General features: G+C 37.5%; 2 protein-coding genes across 3 annotated transcripts; both read left to right on the top strand.

Moving 5' to 3' along the window:
• The first annotated feature begins 33 nt into the window (after positions 1 to 33).
• LOC129360320 (uncharacterized) lies at positions 34 to 12,094 on the top strand. The gene is made up of 7 exons (XM_055030471.1): positions 34 to 612; positions 3,403 to 3,932; positions 5,330 to 5,924; positions 6,478 to 8,521; positions 8,554 to 8,882; positions 10,242 to 10,377; positions 10,920 to 12,094. The coding sequence occupies exons 1-7, from the start codon at positions 233 to 235 to the stop codon at positions 11,178 to 11,180; spliced, it is 4,275 nt and encodes a 1,424-aa protein (XP_054886446.1). The 5' UTR covers positions 34 to 232; the 3' UTR covers positions 11,181 to 12,094.
• A 2,315-nt stretch (positions 12,095 to 14,409) lies between these two features.
• Positions 14,410 to 25,498, top strand: LOC129360363 (sideroflexin-5-like). 2 transcript variants are annotated; one of them, XM_055030535.1, is made up of 14 exons: positions 14,410 to 14,673; positions 18,591 to 18,659; positions 19,524 to 19,601; positions 19,951 to 19,977; positions 20,071 to 20,125; positions 20,221 to 20,246; positions 20,365 to 20,418; positions 21,088 to 21,144; positions 21,223 to 21,288; positions 21,495 to 21,585; positions 21,809 to 21,924; positions 22,071 to 22,156; positions 23,282 to 23,399; positions 23,613 to 25,498. In XM_055030535.1, exons 1-14 carry the CDS (start codon positions 14,617 to 14,619, stop codon positions 23,688 to 23,690), a joined length of 978 nt encoding a protein of 325 aa, XP_054886510.1. In that variant the 5' UTR covers positions 14,410 to 14,616; the 3' UTR covers positions 23,691 to 25,498. The 2 variants fall into 2 exon arrangements, with proteins under 2 accessions (XP_054886510.1, XP_054886511.1); XM_055030536.1 differs by lacking the exons at positions 20,071 to 20,125; positions 20,221 to 20,246; positions 20,365 to 20,418.
• The last annotated feature ends 27 nt before the right edge of the window (positions 25,499 to 25,525 follow it).

The following is a 25,525-nucleotide window of genomic DNA, read 5'->3' on the forward strand; positions in this document are numbered from 1 at the left end:
AACGTGATTTGCATTGACTTGAGTTCAAGCAGCAAGAAGCGGCTGAAACTGAAGACTGAAAACTGAGGCTCGTCGGAATTTTGGGTGATTTCCCCCCACATCCCCTGCAGCGGTATTATTTTTGCGCAGCACTAATAAAAAAAGAGGGGGGTATGACCTCTCGATCAGCTGATCAGACACATCAGTGAGTGAAACTGCGTGTGTGGAGTGAAGGGGGGATCAGCGGTACAAGATGATGTCCTTGATAGATCTGGACGATGATCAGCGGTGGGTTCCGACTCATGTTAATGTCACCGTGCTCCGCGCCAGGGGGCTGCGAACCAAGGGCAAGCACGGCAGCCGCTACCTCTACACCATCATCCAGGTGGGGAAGGAGAAGTACACCACCGGGCTGGTGGAGAAGGCGGAGGTGCCCGTGTGGAACGAGGAGTGCTGCTTCGAGCTGCTGCCCGGGATCCTGGAGGAGGGCGGCCGCAGCGCGTTCCCCCCGGGCAGCGGAGACCTGGTCCTCACCGTCATGCACCGGGTCCTCATCGGGCTGGACGTGTTTCTGGGTCAGACTATCATCCCCCTGGATAAGATATTCCAGGACGGAATGTGTCCCAGAGATGAGTAAGTTCACATTTTCGTTTACTATCCTCCCACTTTTAGTTTTTTTTTAATTATTATTGTCGAGGAAGACTCTGGTATTTTTAGTTTGTGGTGATCAGTCATGTGCATCAGCTGAGCTGACCGATTGTCCTCAATGAGTTAGTTTAAGAAGGAACCAGAACTGTTCTGCAGAGAGGTCAGGGATGCAAGCTGCAGAAGCAACATCCTCAGAAAGACCTGACCTATGGACTGATGTAGCAGAGGTTCCCATAATGCACCGCAAGTAAACAAGATGAGTTGCACTTTTCACTGTTGCACAAGTCTTCATCGTGACCATGAAGGAATTGTACAAGATTTCCCTACAATCTTTCAGAGAAAACATGTCTGACAACAGCAGCCATTGTGTCTGTAATTTTCTATTAATAGCCATCACATAAAATGTTAATCATTATGCATGTGGCTGCTGAGATTTAAACACATCTAACTTTCTTATGATGTTGTTATATAACTAGGCCAAGGCTGTGACAGAAAAATACAGTTAGTTGTTGGGGATAGATTTTAAAAGCTGATAATGTGAGAATCAAATGGCTTTAGAGAACATATTGCATTAAATGGCCTTCAAGCCCTGTGATTGAACTGAGCCTCTGCTGAAGATTAGGACATAAAAACTAATATTTCCTGCAAATGAACGAGTTTACAGTCTTAATAAAAGGTGAGCCTCAAGGCTTTGCAGCCTCCATCATGTTTTCTTATTGTCCTTCCATGTTCAACTTTGATTCCACCACCTACATATTTTACTCTGGTGATGGTTTGATCTCTCATGACCTGAACACTGCCTTGCCGATTAAACAGTTTAACACTTTGTGTTAGACTGCTAATGTAACTTTATTTAAAAAAATACCTTTCCTGCTTCACTCATCCATTGAAACTATAATTGTGAGGTGTATAACTAACATTTATACTGTCAACGGTTCCTGGCTGTTTTAGTTTAGGCCGACAGTCATGTATTGATATGTTTACAACTGTGCCAAAAATATTTCTGTTTATGTAGAAAGGATTAAACAGTGCTTTGTGAAATGTCAAAGAGTGTGATATTGTTCATAAACTAACCCTTCTACATACTCCATAACAGCTGTTTTTCTTGGTCTTTTAATAAACTAGTTCTGGTTACATTGGATTTTATTAAAGGGTATCAAGGTAAAGGGGTATGAAAACAAACATGTGGCTCAATTTTCTATTTTTCTTTTAAAAAAGAAAAAAAATATTGACAATGCTTTTCTTCCTCTTTGAATCTATTTATTACCTATAAAAACACAGAATGAAAAAAATAAAAGTATTTCTGGAAAATTGATGACGAACACTACCCAACTGACAGGTTGTATAAGAGCTTGTGGATACGGTCAGTTTCTTTTTATTGGAGTTCTGCTTTAGATTACTTACTGGCTGTCAAGTCTTGGAAAGATTCAACATCGTTTTTTTATAATGGTTTTTGCAGAGTGTTAAATGTGCCTGACTCTCTAGTTCAATCAAAACACCATTAGTGGTCATTTTCCCTCCAAACTCATGTCTTCACTCGTTACCTTTTTGGCTCACAAGTCAAGAGGTACAGTTAGGCAGAAGTAAGAATCCACTTTTCTGGGTCAAGAAACCTTTTTTCCTATCATGCAGGTCTTCTGTGATGTCTTCATCGTTTACATTCAATGAAGAAAAGTAAAGTGTCATTTTCAGGTAGCATGAAAATGATCACTTTCAATGGAATGTCAGTATAAATAATATCAATTTTTGATTGTCATCAGTCTAAATGATTAACTGTGAATGAATGACCCGTGTTTAATACAACAACAGGTGACGTAACTGGCCTTTCTGTTATTTGAAACACTGCAATAGAGTGAAACAGAAACATCTGGCTTTAATTGAGGATCCTGCTCCCTCTATGCTCACTGAATTCCTGCTGTTCGTTCTGGCTATGTAGCATTTTCTGGGGTCCGCTCAGTGGACCTGAGAGGGAGGAACAGAGCGTGGACTGAATTCATTGGTTGACCCAGTTTATCTGTTAATGCTTTTTTTCAGCTGACCTTTTTTGTGCACTTTGAAGAATATGAGTTTCCATTTGTAGCTGTGAGGCCTTCAAATAATTTTGCCAAATGTAGAACTAAAACAGACACCGCTGACCTTTAACTAAAAGTTTCTCTTTTACTCAGAGACCTAACTATAATTTTTATTGTATAAGTTCTTATTTAAGCTCTCAAAGGGCAGCATTATGTAAAGTCTACTTTCTTGAGCTTTATATTATAATTTTATTCCCTCATCAAAAACATACCTGGAGTATTGTTTTTTATCTTACATCTTTGAGGAATTACCGAGAGTCATTTAGGGGTGTCTAAAAGCTTGCTCATACAAAACCTATTTACCCAAAGCTCCTCCTCGGAGCTGCAGACTCAAGTTGAGCTCCCACCCCACTGAGCAACCATAACCTCACGCATTCCCCACAAAACTCCTCAGACTAGTAGCTGCAGCAGTTAGAAAACTGCTGCAGCTGTGATAATTGTGGAGCATTGTTATGACCTGCTGAAGGTGGAGGGTTGGAAAGAGTAGAAGCCTTTTAAAGAGACAGAGGTCAATTTAAAAGTGGTCAAATTACAAAGTCTCACTTCTTTTAAGTTGTTAGTGATATGTTCAGCTGTTTTATGACAACTTAAGGTAACATAGTTACTTGATTGTGCTGTGAAATGATGCTATATGCTTGGAAAATACAGAATAATACCCCTTTAAAACAAAGATGCATTGGACATTATCTTTTTTTTTCTGTAGATGGTTCAAGCTGAACTCCAAGGCAGGTAGAAAAGAAAAGGAACGTGGTGAACTTCAGGTGACGGTCCAGTTCACCCGCAACAACATGACAGCCAGCATGTTCGACCTCACCATGAAGGACAAGCCCCGGTCTGCATTCGGCAAGCTCAAGGATCGTGTCACTGGGAGGAAAAGGGGTGATGTGGAGTCTTCCTCAGCCATTGTGCCGGGCCGCTACGCTGCATTGTCAGGGTCCCTGGGGCAACCATTTGGAAAGGATGGAGGGGTTGTGGTGGAGTCAAAAGAGGTGGAGATAACAGAGGAGAAGAGGAGCAAGATGAAAGATTTCTTCAAGGGAAGACTGCGAAAGTCATCTGACACGAGGTCGTGCTCATCTCTGGCCTCAGAGAGCAGCTTGTCTTCCATGGCCAGTGACAACCTTGGCCCTCCGCCCAGCCTGGATCTGCTGTCAGACCCTCCAAGCTCCCCCATTTACACAAGCAAAGTGAGAATTGATGCACACTATGGAGAAACAGACCTAGCGAAAAAAGGTTGGTCTGAAATTATTTGCAGAATTATTAAATTAATCAATGTTTTTAGTTAAACTGCAGATGTTTGCTGCCTCTCAAATAAATGTTAGTCTCAACAGCAACAAAATGATAAAAAATTGTACAATAATGTTAAATAAAATACATTTATTTAGATCTTATTTATGTGGTAGATATATATGAATGTATAGAGATGTCAATCTCATTCATACAGAAGAATCTTTAAAGTTTGAAAAGTTATGGTGAACCTGATCACATAAATACATTTCAAAGAAAATAGACAAATGTAAATTGTACTCATTGTACTGCAGGATAAGGCTTCTGTTTTTGCTTTGAATGTTGTCTCTTCATGTCCATTGGTTGCTACAAGGACTTCAACAGTTTCCCTGTTTTTGAAAAGTAAATACATTCCTTGGTAATTGCTTTTGGAAACATGTTATTTTGGACTGTTGGTTATGTTTCCATGCCTAAAGCAAAGAAACTAAACCCAACAAAGCTCCATTTCTGTAAAAAAGCAACACAACTGTAGCCTGAGTAAGCTTCTGCACTCAACATTAATGTTCATTAATGAATTAGTCATATGAGTTTGCAAAAATTAAGAATCAAGAAGCTTTCTCAATTTCTGAAACAGATATTTTGAGATATATTAGCAGGCACACAGAAAATGATTTTTCTAAGTTTATGGTTGTCTAGGTAATTAAAAAAAGTCAGATTATGCTGTATTATTTAGGTAGTTAAAAAAGTCAGATTATGCTATATTATCAATACTAGGGTCACTTGCCTTTATGAATTTAACAGACATTTAAATCCCAACCCATAGCATAGGATGTAATAAGATGTTCCTCTTCCATTCGCACCTGTGTCAGTTTCAAAGGAAGCGAGGCGTGAATTTATCAGAGCTTATTACAATTATTTCAGAAGTATGTTTGTGAGGGCAGACACTGATGTGGGATTTGAAGGCAAAGTCTGCTCAATTAATATAAAATGTATTTTATTAAAGGTGGCAGGTGGGATTCTTTCATGGTAGCTCATTCAATTCAGTGAATTGTTCAAAGTGATCCATTCTTTCAGAAGTGCCTGTCGGAGCAGTCTGCATGCCTCGGTGCTGGCTACACATATATCCAAAACACCACAATTTTTTATTTTTTTAATGGAAAGACCTAGTACTTTTAACACTACATCTAGATGACACCTTAAGGTTTGGTAAAGAAACTTTGGGATAACCAGGAAAAGGATCCTAAGTAGAGAAAAGGTCAAATGTGCACAACTTTCCCTGCAAGAGAGAAGAAGACCTGCATGGAAACTCCATGAGTAAACTTCTTTTAGCTGCTGTTAACATAATCCTTCATATTTTACAATTTAAAAAGTGATTATATCTCTTCTTATTTCCTTTCTGACAGTGCTCACCACCCAGCACACCACCAAGATTCTTACGCACAAGCGAGCCTTCAGCGATGAAGCTAGTAAGATCACCACAGCCTTCCCTCGATCAAATGTTGCAGTGGAGTCTCTCAAGGGTCAGACCATGACTCAGTCCAAGTCGTCTCTCTGCATAAATGGAAGCCATGTCTACGATTCAGAGCCATTGACTCCAAAAAGCCCTGGAGCACTCCCGTCCAAACTGGTTCTGCTGGAGAAATGTTCACCACTGTCTCGGTCTCTGCAGAATCTCACAAAAAGAGGAGAGGAGAAAAGTTCCTTTACCGAGGGACGGCGCTGGTCCTTTGATAAGCTGAAGAAAGAGGAAAAGGAGGAAGAGAAAGAAGCATTAGCTCAAGAGGCTCAGACTGCAGATCGCCCTGTTCAGGCAGCAATGCCAATTGTATCTTCAGCAGGTTGTTCACCTGAAAAAGGAAGGAAACTGAGAAAAACGTTGTTCTCTACAGGGAGGAGTGATTCTCTGCCTACTAAGTCAGACCTAAACCAGGCTGGTGCTTCGTCGGAGGGAAGGCTCAGAGGCTGGTTTGGCTCCGGAGACTCCCAGAACAAGCCAAGGTGAGTCAGAAATCATCATAGGTTTTCCACAGTTATGAACATATTTGGTTTCCATTTGGGGCATACTGAATAAAATGAGTGTCCAAATCAAGTATTTGTTCTGCTATCTGCTCATTTAAAAACATAATTACTTATTTTTGGCACTTTTAGAATCACATGGTATCATCATCACTATCCGTATTTTCATACTTGGCACTTCAGCATTGCCAATTTTTTTTCAGTGTGTTTTTCTCTCCAAACTGCATCACATGCACACAGTTGCTCACCCAGCACTCACTAACACTGTACCTGCAAGTGTAGTGGAGCTTGAATTGCTACTGTACATCACTTATTTCTTTCTTTGCTTGATTATTTTGCAAATGGGCTTTGCTTTTTTGTATTTATGTTTCCACAATTCTGCTTTTATGATCTGATATCTTCAAACTGAACTTAGCTGAGGAGGTTTATCCTAGTTAATGAGCTAGTATTCTGTTTTTGTAAACTGATTTTTCCCAGCTGGTAACCTGGCACATCATTAACTAAGAGGAATATTGTGCCCTATTTTCCTCTACAGGCTGGAAGTTTCTACTATGGTAGAAAGCAGCTCAGATGTACCCCCTTCCCTCTCTCCTTGCTCCCCAGTACCTCCTCCATGCTCCTCTCCTTCTGCTTCTCCCTCTGGTCACGTTTCACCTGACAATCACAGTCACATCAACCTCTTCACTCCTTCCTCTTCTCCTTCCTCAAACCCTATCTCCCCTTCCAACCCTTTTCTGCCATGTATGCAGCGCAACCCCTTTTTTGAGGAGCTTGTCGCAGAAGAGTTAGAGAAGTTGCCTTCTGTTGCACCGTGCTCCTTACCAGACTCACCCCCTTTTCATTACACCACTCTGCCAGCAGGCACTAATCCTGAAGTCAGCAGTAAAAATAGGGTTTCAATAAAACGTGAGCGTCCCCGGCCAGTTTCTAAGCAGGTATCACTGCCTGCTTTAGTGCCCAAAGGAACCACACCTGGCTCCCAGATACACTCCCCTCCTTACTCCATGTCTGAGCATCCAGGAGAATGGGAAAAATCATTTGATGCCTTTGCTTGTAGTAGACTCAACTCCCCTAAAGGTAGACTTCCTCCAGAACAGCCCAGAACCAGTCCAACCTTATCTTGTAAACGTAGCTTTTCTCCAGTGGAAAACATCAGCTGTAACTACGTACAAGAACCGCAAAGATGCAATGACGAGCCTCCACCTTTACCTCCAAGGAGACTTATAAGGACTTCGGTGAATGAAATTTTCTCAGATGGCTGGCTGCACAGAGGTCAGGAACTAGCAGTCCATAAAGAAGCCTATCTCCTCTCTCAGACTGGTGTGGCATCTTTGCAGCGTGGCAGGGAGGGTGAATCCAAAAAAGAGATCCCTTCTCCCAACACAAGTTCAAGCAGTGGAACGTCAGAGTCTGTAGGCGTCCACACACAGCCATATACAAACAACACCTCATTTGGACTTATATCCGAAGAGAACCCCAAAAGGTTCAAATATGAACCTCTGGAAGACGTAGCTGACTGTTGGGGTGGAACATTGTTTGAGCAAGACTTGTACAGACGTGCGTGCAGGGGGAATTATGGACAACAAAAACTAAACAGTAATCATTTATCAATGAGCACTGAAGAAAATACAAGGGATAAAATCTCATTCAAGAACTCAGGGTCTGATAGTGACCATTTTAGCATACTGTCCAGTGTTCCCTCTGATGTACCAAATACATCATATACTACAACAGAAGAGACAGAAGAACTTAACCCGTGTGAATCCACATGCCTCAACAATAACATATCTTTTTCACTAACACTCGGAGACCTTAACATGAATGTGAACACTTCAGATTTTGGTTTCATTGACTCAGATGGATCTTCTCAATCTGAAGCAGCCAATAATTGCAAAAGCAATCTAGAAGAGACCTTTCTACCCCAAGGTTCACAATTAGACATTTACCAGAAGGAGACCACTTCTGGGGACACATTCACATTAAAGGACACCTACATAACCACTTTGAACTCTTCTTTTGAAGTAATTGCATCTTCTAAGAAACTTTGCAAAGTACCACCTGTTTGCCAAGACAACAGCCATGACTGTCTGTGCAAACTAGCAAATGAAACATTGTGTGATCCCTGTGTGTCAAAGAGCCAAGTGATTGTTGTTCCATTGCAACAAAATCCTGCATCTAACTCACCGGATGTTGAAGCTGAACTTAGAAGTGAACAAATAAGGTGTGATGACGACTCTGAAAAAATAAAGAAAGACTGTGATGATAATGGGAACTCAGAAGACAACTTGGACAAACCTAAGCAGACCGATTCATTTTCAGGAGTTGTTAGTGCACGAATCAGACCAAAAGGAGTTTCTAGACAGAACAGCAGTGACAGCCCAAGCAGCCAAAGCAAATATGGAGACAGGGAGTTTGTGCAATTTCTATCCCTTGTCCAGAACATTTCAGAAGTCAGTGAAGGACCACTGTCTTATCAACCAACTAAATCAGTGCTATCTTCCTTGCAAGTTCTTGAACACCCCAATAAGTCTAAATTGATCTCTGTCAGTGACAAAACACACCAATTTATGTCTAACACTCCCTCATTGGATAAAGAAAAACAACTCCAATCAGCTTTGAAGATCTTCATGCAAAAGTTGCACCATACTGCAGAACCCCTTCCAATACAAAGATTAGGAAATCTTTGCAAGAACATGAACCCTGTTCTCCCTCCATCCCTTCTACACTTCCCCTATCAGCTGACCCCCTGGTCTGTTGCTCCCCCACACAAGCCTCAAGCACAGGGCCTATTGCTAAAGTCGGCACTTCGCTGGCTTTGGGCTCCTCCACCCCCTCGCTGTTTGCCACCTGCACCACTGACCCGCCCCTGACTGATGCACGGCACTCACTTTTACCTGAGGAGACACAGCCTGCTGGCAGCCTGCCCCTTCAGGAGAGCAGGTGAGACTCCTCACACTAGGACATGACCTTTTTTAAGATCTAGACAGCAAAACATGAAAATGGGATGTCTTTTTTTGCTTAAATTGCTGTTAACATGGTTTTCTGCTGTGATGGATTGTTTGATTTTGATCACTTTCATGTTGAGATTTGCGTTCACATCCAATTTGATTGGATGGGAGCAGTTGCATTGCTTCTGTTTTTTTGCTTTACATTTATGTAAATCATCTCATGCTTTGATTTTTCTTTTTTTTTGGCTAAAAGATGTTCTGTTGCTTGCTTAAAACATTGCACTGCATTAATTTTGCTTGTTTTGCTGCTACTTTTGCTAGCTAGTAGCTACTATTGAGAATAAATGAGTGTTTCCTAAAAGACTAATGACACCATAGTAGAACAACTGCCATTGCAGATTCAAGCTTGCTCTACATACAAAAGAAAGAAATGGACACTAATATGTACAAATTAATAAGAATGATACAATTCAGGGTAAATGTTTGGGCTACTAGATGGAGGATTTAAATGAATAATATTGTATATATAAAATTTATAATTCATTATTAGCTATGAGAGTTGTTAGCACTGCTTTCGTTACAAAAACCAATGCTTCTTTTTTTTCTTTCCCCCAGACAAATGTGTTTTGGCATCTGTTGAAAACAATTTTCTTTTTACAACTTTTTTATATCTTAACGCTTCCTAATACTGAAAAACAATAACTTTGAGTTTTTCCCTCAGGAAAAAGTTCCACACTGAAAAGAGAAGTTGTCAGTGCAGCCTGATAGTGGTTAATCATGTGCTTTCACAAATTGGTAGATCATCTGATGCTTGAGTTTCTAACTAGCTGGCGATTGCTGTTTTTTTTTCTTGATGCACATTTGTTTAAAGCAAGGTGATACCAGACAGCTGATTCTTCTCCATAGCTAATTTATTTAATCCTTGAGGACTTGACTTCCTCTTCTTATCTTAAGGCTCAGTTCCAGCCAGTGAAAATGGAAAAGACAACGACTTCACAGTGAAAGGATATCATATACATACAAGCTAAAAATATAGTGACTTCTGGTCAACTTTTTCTGTATGTCTATATGTTCCAATTTAATATTTAGTTTTGTAAACAATTACTCATTATTGACTAAATGGAAGAACTGTATATAATTTTTCCCATTTTTGACATCAATTCTTTCATAAAGACTAGTGCTTTATTTACCGATGGCCTTTATGTATTCTGCTTTTTCTCGATATGTACTTATTAAAACATTCTCTGTCCTCAAGTTTGATTTGCAAAACTGAGTCATTCAAAATGCATTTTGGATTATTGTAAGCTTTGCAGCATGCTAGAATGCTAGTCCAAAGTTCTTCCCTTTTCAGGTCTCATCCAGTGAAACCATTGACATCCAGCCAGCCTGAGAAGAAAGAGGGTCGCTCAGTTCTTGAGAAGCTAAAATCTACCATAAATCCAGGACGATCCACCCATCAGGCCACACCTGAACCTGAGAAGAGTCCGGTACAGATAAAAAGATCAATTTGTTCTAAGTCTTTCATACAACACTTCTAAAGTCTTTCAGATTTTTAAAGAAACATTTGAGTTCTGATTTCAGAGCTTCTTTTTTGTGATCAAAAATATTGAACCAACTTTGTGTTAACGTAAACAAAGTTGAGACAGCATGGCTTTTAGTTTTTGGTCATTGACTTGAATGAACAGAGAGCACATCTTCAAACTACTCAGAGTAGATAATAAATAAACAATGATAATGATTATTTATAAAACCTTTCAAAACAACTTGGATGGAGACACAGATCCTGAGTTTAGACCAAGTAATGCTCAGATAAAGCTGACAGTAGATTAAATCAAAGAGTTTCATCTTGGACTCTGCTGACCTTTTTTAGATGTTGTGAAATAAGAGATTATAAAAAGACAGAAAAATGTGTCATTTACGGAACGGAGGGGTTTACAGAAGAAAATCTTTGATAGTTTGGATTTTGCTTAGAATAAAAGGCAAAAAGTTGGCAAGTAAACATAATTACACAAATCTGCTCTCTCTGCAGGAGGTTACCGCAGACAGATTGGCTCAATATCAACATCTTACCAACATGGAACTGATCTCCCTGCTACTGCAGCAGGAGATGGACATGGAGAAGCAGCAGGCAGCATCTGACCAGCAGGGGGCGCAGCTGCAGAGGGTTGAGGCAGAGCTGAAGAAAGTGAAGGCGCAGGTTCGAGACCTGGAGGACTACATTGATAATCTGTTACTGCGGATCATGGAGCAGACGCCCACACTGCTTCAAGTACGCTCAAGGCACAAGTAACAACTGAGCCAGTGTTGTTTTGGAGATTAGCAAAGTTTGCAAAGATTCTTTCATTCAGATAGGAGGTATTATTCTGGAGAAACTCTCCATGAATTTGGACTCAAAATGATCCAGATTGTCTCACTGCTGATACTACTGCCTTGTTGATGTAGACACAATATAAACTTTTATGCATGCTGGTTACTTTTTCCGAGTTTGGCACAAACAAAAAACTGAAGACATGCCATAATAAAAGCTTCCATAAAAGCAGACGCAGATGATTATTTCACACAGCTCTCTGTAGTAGAATAACTTAGTCAGCTTTTGCCATTTTATCTTAAAAATGGCGGGTTTTGCATGCGCTTAAAATAAATGTAGACTGAAAAAATAAATTTTTCTAGTGCTTTGAATTAGCTCTAATAGAATTTACAATCAGACTCAATTTGTCTTTGAAATAAAAAGTTTGATTTCTGGCAAAACAATCTAATTTCAGATTATTTCATACCATAGAGAGTATGTTAAAGAGTCAAATTAAACTTATTACTTCTTCTGAATGAAAAATTAAAAGTACAAAAAGGGGGAAAAACTGCTTTGCAAACTCACAAATGTCAAAGCAACATTTTGTAGGTCTGAAGACTGTTAAGGTCAAAGCCTTAGTTTATGCATTTTAAAGAGTTAAAGACTTAAATATGTCTTGTTCAAGTTTTCCCTGAACTTTTTTTCACATTTGAACTGAACCAATAACGATGTTTAAGTGTTTATCATATTATGTACATACAGAAACAGTAATATTTTACTGTAAACAACTGTATTGTAAGTTACTTTACTTTTTTCATGATAATGTATTCTAATGCCACTCTGAAGCACCACTGTAGCTAGCTGCAATGCTTTATATGACCGCAAAACTGTAATAAAATAAAGTGCACATGAACACAGGTTTATATAGGTAGTTTTTTGTCTATGATGAAGTTCCATAAACAGTGTTTCATTATCTACTACAATGGCATATTGATTTGTTTTGTGGGTTTTTTAATGATGCATTTTTAAAATTTTGCTTATTCAACTTACAAAAGCAATGTTTGAAGCAAGAGTTAGGTTATCACCTACCTTTTCTGTCTTTCTACAGGCAGCAGAGCTACCACACAGGTCTCTTTGGCTATTAACAAATGGCGTACCTCTTACTGTATATTCTCTACTTACATTATTTGATTTCTTGGCATGAATCTAACATTTAAACATAACAATTTTACAACAAACTTGAAATAAAGAAAAGATATCCTTAGAATGATTCTTCTATGAGTTTGATAATAAATGTACTCATCCAAACCAAACCTGCTTCTTATAGAATAGAATATTTCTCTTCCGAAACCATTGGTTTGTCAATACATTCAGCTATAATTTTTAGCCATGCTCTACAGGTTTGGCTTCTTTCTTTATTGTTAAGCGCTCCCTCAGACAACTTAGTGCACAACTTGTGGACAGTATCTTTTTTCCAGCATCTTCCAGTTTGAGACTTGTTTATCTCAAGGTTGCTTCTGAAAATTACAACTGATTTCCTTTCATCTAATCAACATTTCGGGGCAGATGGTTGTAGTTTTTTTTGTTTGTTCTAAATGATGCCAAACTAAATTTTGAAAGTTTTCATTTTAGGTCTTTCCAAATTACTGACCTTAATCTTACTGCTGTATGAACTATGATTAAAATAAGTCTCTATGTCAGGGGCCAAACCAATTTTACTGAGTTTTGGCATCACCGATAAAATGTGGTTAGATGCATTTCCAGAATTATGCCAGAACCTTTCTGGTAACTATGGACAGTGTGTAGCTAAAGGAATGTTTAAATGAATCTGAATGTGTTTATATATGAGTCTATGTACAATAGAAAAAATATCTATTTTAATTTAAGTGTATGTCTTATATTCTATTCAGCAAAATAGTATGATGATCCCAGAGCGTTACTGTTTCTCAATAGGTTGTCAAAAAATGAACAGTAATATGACATCAACGCTGGTGCAGAAACCACACTGTTTGACTCACTTTTGTCCACTAGGGGGCGCCCCTGACTGTTTTTATCAAGGACCTGCTCGATCAGCAACTCTGTTTTGCAATCTGATTATGTAATTGATTGAAAAATAACTTGGCCTGCAGAGATTCTGTGTAGCACTTCCAACACAGGTTACATAATCTAATAGAAGACGTGCACAGGCTTTGAAATGTATAGCTTCAATGAATTGCATAGTTCTGAAAAACAAAGAAAGAATAAAATAATTGCTTTATGTGATTGTCACAAAACTATCATGCAGATGTCGGTGTTGGGCATGTGGATTTTTGTTTAATTTAAATGGCATCGTATTTACACATCTGCTCTTGCTCTACACGGGGTCAACAGAAGGTCAATTTCCATTGCTCAAATTTCTATTTGAGCACTGTTTTTTCCATGATGATTTTTTTAAGATACCAAATATTTAATTAGACATTTTTGTTACAATTCTACAGATTGTTTTTATTGTTGTGAGAACCCTTTCTGAATTTATAATTGAACTACACTAATAATAATTAAGAAAAGGTGCCCTCAAAAATTAAGAAATCTGTATAATTGCAGTAAAAATGTAGACGTTCTGCACAGACAGAATGGTCTTAAGAATTAAGGCCATTCTGTCTTCATGCAAAACCTTTTAAGGACATGTTTTGCATTAATTTTTGGATGAAACTTAATGTAAAAATTTTAACTTAATGTAAAAGTTTAACTGATCAGTATAAATCTCAGAAGTTGCTCCTGGAATCTTTAGGAGGATATTTGTGTGTTTGTATTTGGGCCACACCCACTCTGTTTTTGGATGATGGTTAGAACAGTGCTCTATTAGCTGTTCAGAGTTTGTGATACTTTTTTAACATAACATCACAATTTTCACTAATTAGCTCCAATAAACTTCAAAGACTTCAACAAAACAATCAGTTGGCTTATTGGTTGCACTGCGTCTTATTTATTTTTCCCCATTTCACTTCTACAGTAAGGTTGGTACCATTCAAGCGGTATTATATTTTTATCACTCCAACACAATTCAATCAACTCTGCGATTGGGTTGACATTGAACTGAATGAAAATGAGAATCCTGGTGATTCATATCACTGAATGGGGTCCAGGTCTAATTATCGCTTCTCTGTGAAACCACGCCTCCTCACACAGCCATCACAGGACCAACCTGACACCTATATCTCTCCCAACATCAATCCGAACAGTTATGCAATGACTTTCAGCTTATCGATTATTTGGGATGTGTAGTCATGCGCATCAACTTTGCCAGTGTCAAGGCAAAGGAAAAAACTACAACTCCCGGCTGGCGTGGGGGCGCATCGCTTCGCCCGAGTTGCTCACACACACTGACTGTAGTTCGCTCGACTGTAAAAATCCCTTCTAATTATTCAGTTCGTAATTAAATAAAAAGAGTTTGGCCGTCATGGCGGAATCTGCAGCGTGTCCCGCTTTCCAGCTCGGGAGACCCCGCTACGATCAGGTAGGAGTCCTGCGCTAACCTCCCGGTTTCTTGACATTTTGTTATTTAAGGCTTTCGGTCGAGGGGGGAAAAAAACATCCTGTTCCTCCGCCCTCATCGCTTCGCTCTGGATGTTGACTATGCTGCAAAAGTTGCCGCTGACGTGCATCAGGGATTGTATTCATTCAAAAACTCTAAAACTTCTGAATGATCGGATCAGTAGGAGTTTGTTGCACTAAAGCGAAATATTGCTCTATTGTCTTCAACTACTGTTTAGTCTTATCCTATCAGGTAGCCTATCAATGCAGTGCTTGTGTTTTATTTGAAAACGCAAACAAAGCACAATCATTCATCTTAATGCTTGTTAAATAATGAAAATAATGTTTTCATTATTTAACAATTTATGTTTTATGATCAAAGTTTTTGTATCTATTTTTTTTGTTGTTGTAAACTCTGATTTGAATGTGTCAAATCGAGAGTTGACATATGAGGAATAAAATTGGTGATTTTTCTCCTCATTTTTGCAAGATTTTCAAAATAAGCTCAGACCAGTTCAAACTGAAGTTTCTGTGTAAATAGAAAGTTTACACAGTGCCTGGCTTCAGGTCAGCAGTCCCCTGCTGACCTGAAGTTTCATGATAATTTACTGTGATGAAATAATTTTATGTCAGTCACCACTAATAATGCAACCTTCACGCCAACTCAGGTCGCTTATTAACCTTAGAAGTGTCAGAGCAATTTGTAAAACAGCAACTTTAGGCAAATCATTTAACACATGCATAATGCAAAATTGAGTAAATGGATATTGTTGAAATAAGAATTTTAAAGTAGCACAATAGTACATAAGTTAACTTTTAGGTTAAGATAAACTTAGATACAGATCCAAACTGGGACAGCTGGTGACTCTCACAACTTACAGAAATTCCTAATCAGAAAACAGTCTTAGACTCCTTGGATCTCTTTAGATAGGGAGCCTATCTGCCAGGCAATTAACAAATTCCTGAGCATGGTTCAAAAGTTCACTAGAATCTTAAAACTTTTTATAAGTAATTTTATCTATATTAGAATTAACTATATTTCTTTAAGCACGTTTTTAATTAGTTACTTATTAGATCCAAACTTATAGTCATTATTTAGCATTACATTGTGTGCAAGCTTGGTTAAAAATACAAACTACTTTCTTGTGGAAACATTTTGAGGCAGAGATAATACTGCAGCTGCAATCATATATCAAACTGGACAGCGGCTGGTACGAGAAGGGTTTCCGTATATCTGCTTTTGGGGCTCTTTAGCAGGAGGTAATAAAATTAACATTAAGACAGCCCACACAAAGGAAAAGAACACACCTCTAATGCATATATTTAAATGAGGAGAATACGCATTCTATAAAAAATGGTTTGTTTCACAGCAGAAGTTGGAATCTCTTTGAGCTGGGTGAGAGTTTCCCGGAGGATGCATCTTCTGTTATTCTTTTGTCTTTTTTTTACTCAGTTCTTTGTCTCTGTTCTGTAATGTCTTGGACTTTTGATAATCTAGGTGAGATGCTTATTGTAACATTCTTCTTGCATTGATTTTCTCTGGATAAAACTCTGAATATCTGAAGTCTGACGTCGTATGATTGCTCTTTTCTCTCTGCACACTTACACAGACACAGAAATTCGGGACAAAGAATTAATTAACGAGCTAAATCAAGTTATTCCTCTTTTTAATTCTTAACAATATCTAAGGCTATCTTTACATTTTTTAACTAACTGGTATGTTTGTCCACAAAACTTCTGCAGTGCCATTTTGGCTACTTATGTGAAAGTTTGAAGTGGCATTTTGTACTTATTTAAGGCTTAATTGAACAAAACTCCGTGGCCACAATTGATTAATGGGAAAACATTGTTTGTTCCAGAACTTTAGCCTTATACCTTTACAGGTGAAGATTTTAAAGAGGCGTTCCTCTTGGCACATTTTTTAGATCAGTTCTTTTTTTCTATTTTATTGGAACTGATCAACATATCAATTTGGAATTGTATACCAGTAATATTGATATCAATATATAAATTCCTTCCATATCATAATTGCTAAGTCATGTGCAGATGCAGCATTTGGTTGCGTATTAGACTTTGAAAAACTCTTGCAATCAAAGTTTATACTTTGATTGCCAGAGTTTTACACTCAGTGCTACTCTTATTAAAAATGACATAAATGCGGATGCATATTTGTGCTTAATTTATTCATTCTGCTGTTTTTTATATTTCTGTAACATTTTTGATCAAATATTATACCCCAAAACACTGAAGTTTTATTTTGAATGAGTTGCAAACTGATCACTAAGGTTTACAAAATTGCTGTAATGACATGCAAAAATTATCACATAACACACACAAAAAACCCATAAATTAACACAAAAGAGCTCTAGAATCTCTCGGGTTCCACATACAATAGGTTGAAGTCAAAATCACGCTCAAAGTTAAGCACAAATAGTAAAAATGATTCACTGATTATCCTGTTTCATTCAGGATGTTTAGATCATATTTGTAAGAAATTATTTCTGTTCACTTATCTACAGTTAGTTCATTGATCACAATAATGCTATTTCTTTCATGGTTCACTGCTTTTGTGCTTCTTTCTGCTCCTGTGTGCATTTCTTTGTTCAATACCAGTTGAAGAACTTCAAGACAAAACCGCTTTAATCATCTACCTTCAGTTTATAACACCTTGACAAAGTTGCGTAACACTTATTGGGTCTTCTATCAAAGCGCAGGAAATCAGGCCAGCTCTTGAATCAGCATAAATCTTGCTTGTTTTTTTTGTCTGCGCTTCGAGCCGGATTCCATCTTTGCTAGCCTAGTTGTGTTCTCTCATGGGAGCTGAAGCTCATGCATAATTAAAGCCGGCTCCTCACATGGCTCCGCGCTCTCTCCACCTCTCTTACAAAACAGCACTGCAGCACATATGGCCTGTCAGAACGGGAGATATGCAGCGACAGAAAGGCAGTGATAGAAAACCCAGAGCAGGGAATGATGGTCGATAGTGAAGACTGAAATAATGTTCCAGTCATTTCAATTTGGATATGCTCCTAAGGAGTTAATTATAAAAAGACACTCTGTTTCCGCTGTGTTTTCTGCTCTTCATAACTAATAAATATCTCAGAGGGAATCTGACTGAATCTTGTGCCTTGTTTTTGTCTAATGAGGTTGGCAAAGAGGCTCCTGGCACAAACTGTTAGTGGGTCTTTTCAAAGAGCTGGCACACAAACTCAGCAATTGGCATGCTGACGCAGATGGAGAAAAACAGAATGCTTGACCACAGCAGTTTAGAGCTTTCCCCTGAAGTGTGCTGTAATATTTTGTTCCTGCTTTTCCCAAAGATATATACTAATAAATATTAGGATGAGTTTCAGTATGTAGCCACTGGACATCAAGAGTAATTTATGAAGTATGTGTGTATATAATTTCCATTAAGAACACAATGAGATTTTCAGATTTATTAAATGTATGTTTTGATATTGAGTAATGTGGAGTTGTTTTTACTTAACCCTTTAATAATAATTGTCAAAAAAAGACAATTTATGCTGTCATGTGTTTTCTGTATTGTTTTTTACAAAACAATAGTGTCTTCGGTTCTCCATCACAGATTGTTTTTCCAACTGTTTTGAAAATATTGTTAACATTCCAGACATTTCACATACTAATTTTAATTAAATACCCTGAATGTCGAGCTTTTCATTGAAATAACTTTAGCCTCACAACTGGATGATGTTTCCTGCAGGACATAGCAGAAACATTTTCACAAAAAGCTGAGTAATAATTTAACATTTGTGACATTGTTTTGACTTTTACACTTTTAGTTTAGACAAATATTTCCAAACATAAAATCTCCTAAAGATACTCATTCATGTTTTCTTTTAAAAGAGACTAAAATTCACCTATGATATGATGTTTTCTCAGAATTTATTCCTTGGACGTCTGAGACACTTTGTTGACATCATTGATCCCCGCACCCTGTTCGTCTCAGAGGTAAAGATTCCTGTTAAAATGCTTGTTTTGTAAGTATTTATATGTTTGGCATCTCTTTAGTGTGCAAAGTTCTGTTATTCTCTTTTATTGAAACAATCTGTTATCTGAATAAAAGGACAACTTTGGTCTCTAATAATATCAAACATTTGGGTTCTCTTTTCATTGTTGAATATCACAATTTACTCCTGGATAATAAAGAAAACATATTGAACTTTAGTGAGCTTAATGCATATTTAGAAATTTAAACTGTAATTTTAGAGTTTTCAGTAATTTCTGACCACTCACGAGGTCTTCGGTTCAGAAGGCAGAAACATTGCTCCTATATTTGGCCCATTTTGTCATAAAATATCACATAGCTGAAATGGATTGTTCAGCTGTATATCCAATGAAATAATGTCTTCCAACATATCCCAAAGACTGCAGTGATCTTTAGAATACAATCAGCCAATTGTCATCTGGGATTACTTGAGCTTTCTGATGGGATGTCTCATTTTGCTGGAAATAGGCATAAAAAAACTTGTATAAGGTGGCCAAGAACAGTCTGCTTAGTCTTAGTTTATATTAATCCCAATTGGTACCAGAAGGCCCAAAATATGCCAAGAAAATATTTCCTTTACCATTATATGAGCAACACTAGCCTGAAAAGTTAATAGAAGACAAGATGAAGATTCCTCATAAAATTCTAACCCTGCTATCTGGATTTTGCATCTGAAATCAAGACTCATCATAGCAATAACAATTATACCAGTGTAGCTAATCAAGTAATAGGTTAGTGTGTCCATCCATCCATTTTCTGTACACCCTTGCCCATAGGTCAGTGTATTTATTGCTTATTTTATTTCATTTTTATTTTATTTTTTTCAGAAAAAGTTAAAAGAATGCATCAAACTCCTTGATGACTATAAACACAACACACTTCCTCCGGGAGTGTCTGCAGATCAGGTGAGCGTTTGCCAGAGTTGATGCAAACTGTGTTTCAAAATATGTTCAGAAGGCTTGGAATAATATAAGTAATGCAACGAATCATTCCCCTTTTCTGAAAGATTCAAAGCTGATGAGTTAAATGAAACACACATGCAAAATTCCTAATTGGTTCCTTTATTTCAAAACGAAAAATTAGGCGCATTTGTCTTTGGAACACTGTGAGAAGTTTTTAAAGCAATTTCTTGAATAATTAATTTATAAAGTTGATTGCATCATAAGATATGATGCAACCTATGGTGAAAAATGTGAAAATGGAAGCTAAAGGATGACATTCCTCCTTTAATGTCAATCTGGTTTTGCTGTGTAGTTGTGGGAAGCCCAGAAGATTAAACAGGTAAGTCTAAGTTTCTTCATCTTAAATCCAGTTTCATCCATTCATCCCTGAGCTGGTGGCAGCATGAGGAAGCTCTCATGCTTTGTGTCACAGGCCATCATTCACCCTGACACAGGAGAGAAGATCTTCATGCCATTTCGAATGTCAGGTATGTCCTCAGATGAAGATCTTTGTCCAGATTTCCTCAAACCGAATCATTTTTCCCATCGCTTTTATGCTGAAAATCATATTTCCACTATGCAGGTTATGTGCCATTCGGAACACCAATTGTAAGTCAAACATACAACCCATGCATTATGAATGTAAGCATGTTTGGGGATGAAAAAAAATGAAACTTTGGACTTATTTTTGTTCAAAAATAAGCTCTTATTTCCTGGTTTCATTTAGGTCATTGGCCTTCTCCTCCCAAATCAGACTGTGATGTCTACCATTATCTGGCAGGTACTGAAAATAACTAACAACTGTGGCGCTTTAAAGTATCCAAAACCTTTACAGTCATTTATATTTGTGTATAAATATGATTTTTTTACGATTTGGGGAAGTGGTGAGAGAAGGTGCCCTGATCAAAACCGAATTTCTTGTCCTGCATGCAAATCTTTGAGCCAGAAAACTAATAGTGAACATCTCTAGTGAAACTGAGGAGATTGGAATAAACAAAAGTTTTAGTCTCCTGATCTCCACAAGTGATAGAGACATATTTTTAAATACTTGCAAATGTAATTGCACTTATTTTTTTTTCACAAAATGTTAACGAAAGAAGGCTCAATGTAATTTGATGTTTTCAGATTTTCATTTGTAAGAGTGAAAACCATAAATATTTATTTTTCTGATCTGCGATGAGGCACTGCCTTATTTTGATCCATCCAATTTATTTAATCTGCTTGTTAAAATCTGAGTCAGAATATTACATTGATTGCATCATATTTATGCATATTTATAGGAAATACTTAAAGGCAGAAAAGCCACATGTTTTAGCACCATCAGATCACAACATCTGTTATCCATTTTGATCATCTGGTCAGCTTTGCCACTGTGAGAAACTTGCCTCTTTTCTCGCTCCTTCCTCATAGATTATGGATCATTTGTGCTTTGTGTTTTGTTTTCTTTCAGTGGCTGAACCAGAGTCACAATGCCTGTGTGAACTATGCCAACCGGAATGCCACAAAGGTAAAAACAACTTCCGATTCACGTTTTTTGTAGAAACTGAATAAATAAAACTGACAGCTTTCATTTTTTTGTCTGCAGCCTACTCCTACATCTAAGTTTCTTGAAGGCTATGTCGGAGCTGTGACCAGTGCTGTCTCTATTGCAGTAATTTAGCTTTCTTCTTCACCAAAGTTGATGTCATTGCTTGTGATATTCTGTAATTCTTAGAAATCTTGGTTACTAGTTGCAATTTTTAAGTTAAAATTAATTAGATTAGTACACTGAAAAAAGTACAAGATTTAGTTTAATACAACTGCATCAGTTGCAGCTTTTTACTTTTTCTAATTTGTATTTTTTTTTTTTCTTTAAAGGTGGGACTGAATGTGCTGATTCAGAAGGCCAACAAGCTGAGCCCTGCCACCAGAATGATCATCCAGAGATTTGTCCCCTTCCCAGCTGTGGGTGGGTTTTCAAAAGACCCTCTGTCACAATGAGACTTTTATTATATATCACTCTGCCAGTTAGAGCTGCACACTCATAGAAGATACATTATCTTTATTACCCAAATAACTAAGAAGTTCATAGAGTATCTAATTTAAAATCCTGCTGTTTATTTTTAGCAAAAATTGTATTGTATTCTTATTGGTGTTTTATGTTTTATAAAGCCTCCTTTGCTCCTTTGTAGCAAGTGCAAACATCTGTAACGTAGCCCTGATGAGACACAACGAACTGTCTGAAGGTATCGACGTTCTAGACAACAACGGCAACGTGGTGGGGTCCTCCAAAATCGCTGCTCGACATGTAAGCTGCTGTTTTGTATTGTATGACTGTGAATTTAATGTTCAATATTATGGTGGCTAACTGGAGACTTCTCATTTCCTGCTTCGCTCGATTCTCTCAGCATCAGATTTAATCACCTGTCCACAATCTTTGTTGTTTATTCCCAGGCAATAATGGAGACCGCCTTCACACGTGTGGTCCTTCCTATGCCGATCTTTGTGCTGCCGCCAATCATCATGTCCTACCTCGAAAGGTTTGTGCAGAAACACACAAGTGAAAATAATAATAATAATAAAAAAAATTATTGCATTTGAGAAATCAAATAAAACAACTAATATGTTGTATTCTTGTCAAAGAGGATAATCTTTGCTCATCAAGTCTATATAACAACCACTTTAATGTATTGATATACCAACAATTTTTGCTGGTAGGTTTTCAAGAAAAATACTTTTCAAATTTACTTTAAAGCTACTGTTCACATTTTTACTACGTCTGCCAATAAATGTGGCAGGCTCTGTATAAACCTGTAGCAGATGCTGCTTGAAACAGGAAAAAAAAGTAACTCACTCTCCATCTATTTCAAAGTTAAGAACAGAAAAAAAAATTACTTGCATCAAAGGTTTACTTTTTAAATATCCAACATATAGGATAATTTATGTTTATTTCATATTCATTTAAGATTAATACAAGATTTTCCTTCTATTGAATATTTTATTGCTCTATTTTTATTCATTAGATTTTAATAATTGAGTCACAGAATATATAACAGAAAAATGACTTGAGGAGAAGATAATCAGAGTTTTGAAATAGCCTGGTGCTAAATATGAAAGAAAAATTGTGGGCTGACATCTGAAGAGGACTCCAGGGAAAAATGTCCAAAATGATTTGGATATTTGACCTTAGATATTTGCTATAATTTAGGAGTGTCTCACTTTTCACCTCACACCTGACATTTTAACAGGGTCTGCAGCTACACTTTTTAGACCCGCTGAATCAAATGAACCTCTTGTAATTTATGAAAAATATTCATCAGCTTTGAAGGTTTGAAACTAGTCCATATAATTGTGCATGTACCAAATGGGAGCCAACATATGCTGTGCCCTGCGGCCAATATAGTGGAGGGAAATTTTACTGAAGAAGACAGAAATGCAGAAAAAGGGAAAAATAAACTTAGGATTTTTATTTAAATAACAGAAGAAATGTGCCATCTGGTTAATTAAGCTCCATCCTTCTGAATTTCCCACCCTCTAATTGTGTGAAACAGCTCCCCTAGATCTGCAAACGATCCTAAAATAACTCCAGGCGTTGCAGTAGTCAGCCAGGATCAATCCACGCTGCAGGCTCATGTTCCCTTTTATCCTTGTCCTAACTAACACAGGCTGCGATTCCTGCAGAGAAACCGCAGACTTCTGCTGCCCATCCACAGCGTTGTATGCCTGGTTACGTTCGGCCTCTCGCTGCCTGTGGCTATCAGCCTCTTCCCTCAGATGTCTCAGGTACGGCATGTTCAGCTGCTCTGAAGGCCAGATGGCTCATGGAGCAGCTGGGAAGATATTCACATTAAACATACTCCACTTAACTCCCACAGCTCCTGCAGGCTTTTGTTCTCCACTCAGCTCTCTAAAAATGACTTTCAAGGTGAAACCCAGAGGTACACAGCTTAATCAATTCAGTATAATTTTTTTTCTTGTCTATTTTTTTTTTGGCAGATTGAGGTGTCTCGCCTTGAGCCGGAAATTGCCATGGCAACGGATTGCAAAGTGTTGACCTACAACAAAGGTTTATGATGAAGATGGGACTGGAGCTCTAAACTCAGACTGCTTTATGAAGGACTGTAACTGCGACCCTGCTGCAGGGTTTTCGGGGTATCTGACATGTAATTATTATTAGAGTTGTATTTACCCAACATTCCTAGACCTGTTCTCATACAGAAAATGCTGCATTCACTGAGCCAGGGTGAATCCTCTCAATAGCCCAGAGATTGTTGCCTTCACTACAGCTGTCCAAGAACTGTACCTCTATAACATCCCTTTTTGTCAATAATGTCAATAAAGTTTCTGTTACACCATCAACTTAAATGCTGATCCATTAAATTCTGATAATGAGATTGTTCAAATATGCCTTTCCTGGACTGTTTTTGAGTCAGATATGTTTTGTGTTTTTCTCATGTTTCTTCATATATTTTTGTCCCGATGTGTTGAGCTCTGGAAGCTGATGTTATGTTTGTTTTTCTGTCAGTGGAAGCAGCAGGATGAAAGGGGTTATTGAGTTTTTGTAGAGCAGAGAGCAGCTGCAGAGTGTGGGGATTCTTCCCTGTGCATTAATATTACTGAAGGCGCCTCTCAAAATACACTTAATAGACAACCCCCTGCACATTTATAGGCACCCCAGTGGAAATGTAGAAATGCCTCAGATGAAATTTCTTTTATAGCAGCAGCCTATGTTTACACTAAGAAATGTTCCAACCTTTAAATTTGCTAGTTCTTTCAGTAATTTATTTAGTTCTTCTTCTTCTTCTTCCCTGCTGTTGAAACTTTGAACAACCTGTTTTGGCATAAAGGACAGGAAGACCTCATTGGTGACCCATTTCATGTTCAGTAGTAAAGTCCAACAGGTATTTATTTAAAACTGGACCACAGCATTGTAGGGACTCAATATTTGCTACCTGTAGACATGATTTACAGATTTGTCCTCCAGTGCTTTTTAAACTAGTCCTACATGTAGAGTTTGTTGCCAAAAACGCAGTTTTATGCTGATTAAGTTTCATCCCTCAACCCTCATACTTTGTCATTATTTCTGCTGCATGAGGGGACGGTAGGGAAATTTAAACATATTTCTTTTTCAGAGGCATACTTGGAGCAAAGGGACAAAATAATGTACAAAGAAATTTAGTTTATGTTATTTGTAACCTTACAGAAATATATTAATTATTTCTAATTGGTTAAAAATACAAAAAGATTATAAAATAATTCTTAACTTAAAATGTTTTACTGTCACAAACATACAAAATTAGATTTAGTCTTTGGCTTGTTTGCCCAAAGCACACAATACCAATTAATTGATCTTTACTAATGGTGGATGTGCTGAAATAAAATATTTTGTTGATCTATTTGTGCTAATAAAGGTGAAAGGTATCATGACTACCTTTATTCAGTCACAAGGCTGTTCTGTTGTAACATAAGCTAGAGTTGTGATATAAAACAGTAATTTCTGACGGGTATTATCTAAAAATCATTGAAATGAGTCAGACTTTGTGTTGTACATCTATATGTTGGAGCAGTCTGTAAAAATCTAAACTGGTCACATATTACTTGACCAGTTTAGATTTGTTTTAGCTGTTCCTTTTTACTGGGGCTTAATGAATCTCTGCTGCAGATATTTGCTGATTTATAAACTGATAAATATGAACAGAGCACTTTTTTTTAATTTCTGACATTGTCTGAACTTTTTGTCTTAATATTTTTACACTATTGACTGTTATTCAACTTTAACTGCAGTTACATTAGATTTTTTTTCTGTTATTTTTTTGTATGTGTAACATATATGAGATGAAATGTATTGTTTATAAATTCATTCCTATTAAATGTTTGCTTGTCAAAAATGTAATATCTGTGTTTGTATT

The sequence above is a fragment of the Poeciliopsis prolifica genome, unplaced genomic scaffold (assembly GCF_027474105.1).
Source record: "Poeciliopsis prolifica strain line A6 unplaced genomic scaffold, Auburn_PproV2 SCAFFOLD006, whole genome shotgun sequence".
NCBI lineage: Eukaryota > Metazoa > Chordata > Actinopteri > Cyprinodontiformes > Poeciliidae > Poeciliopsis > Poeciliopsis prolifica.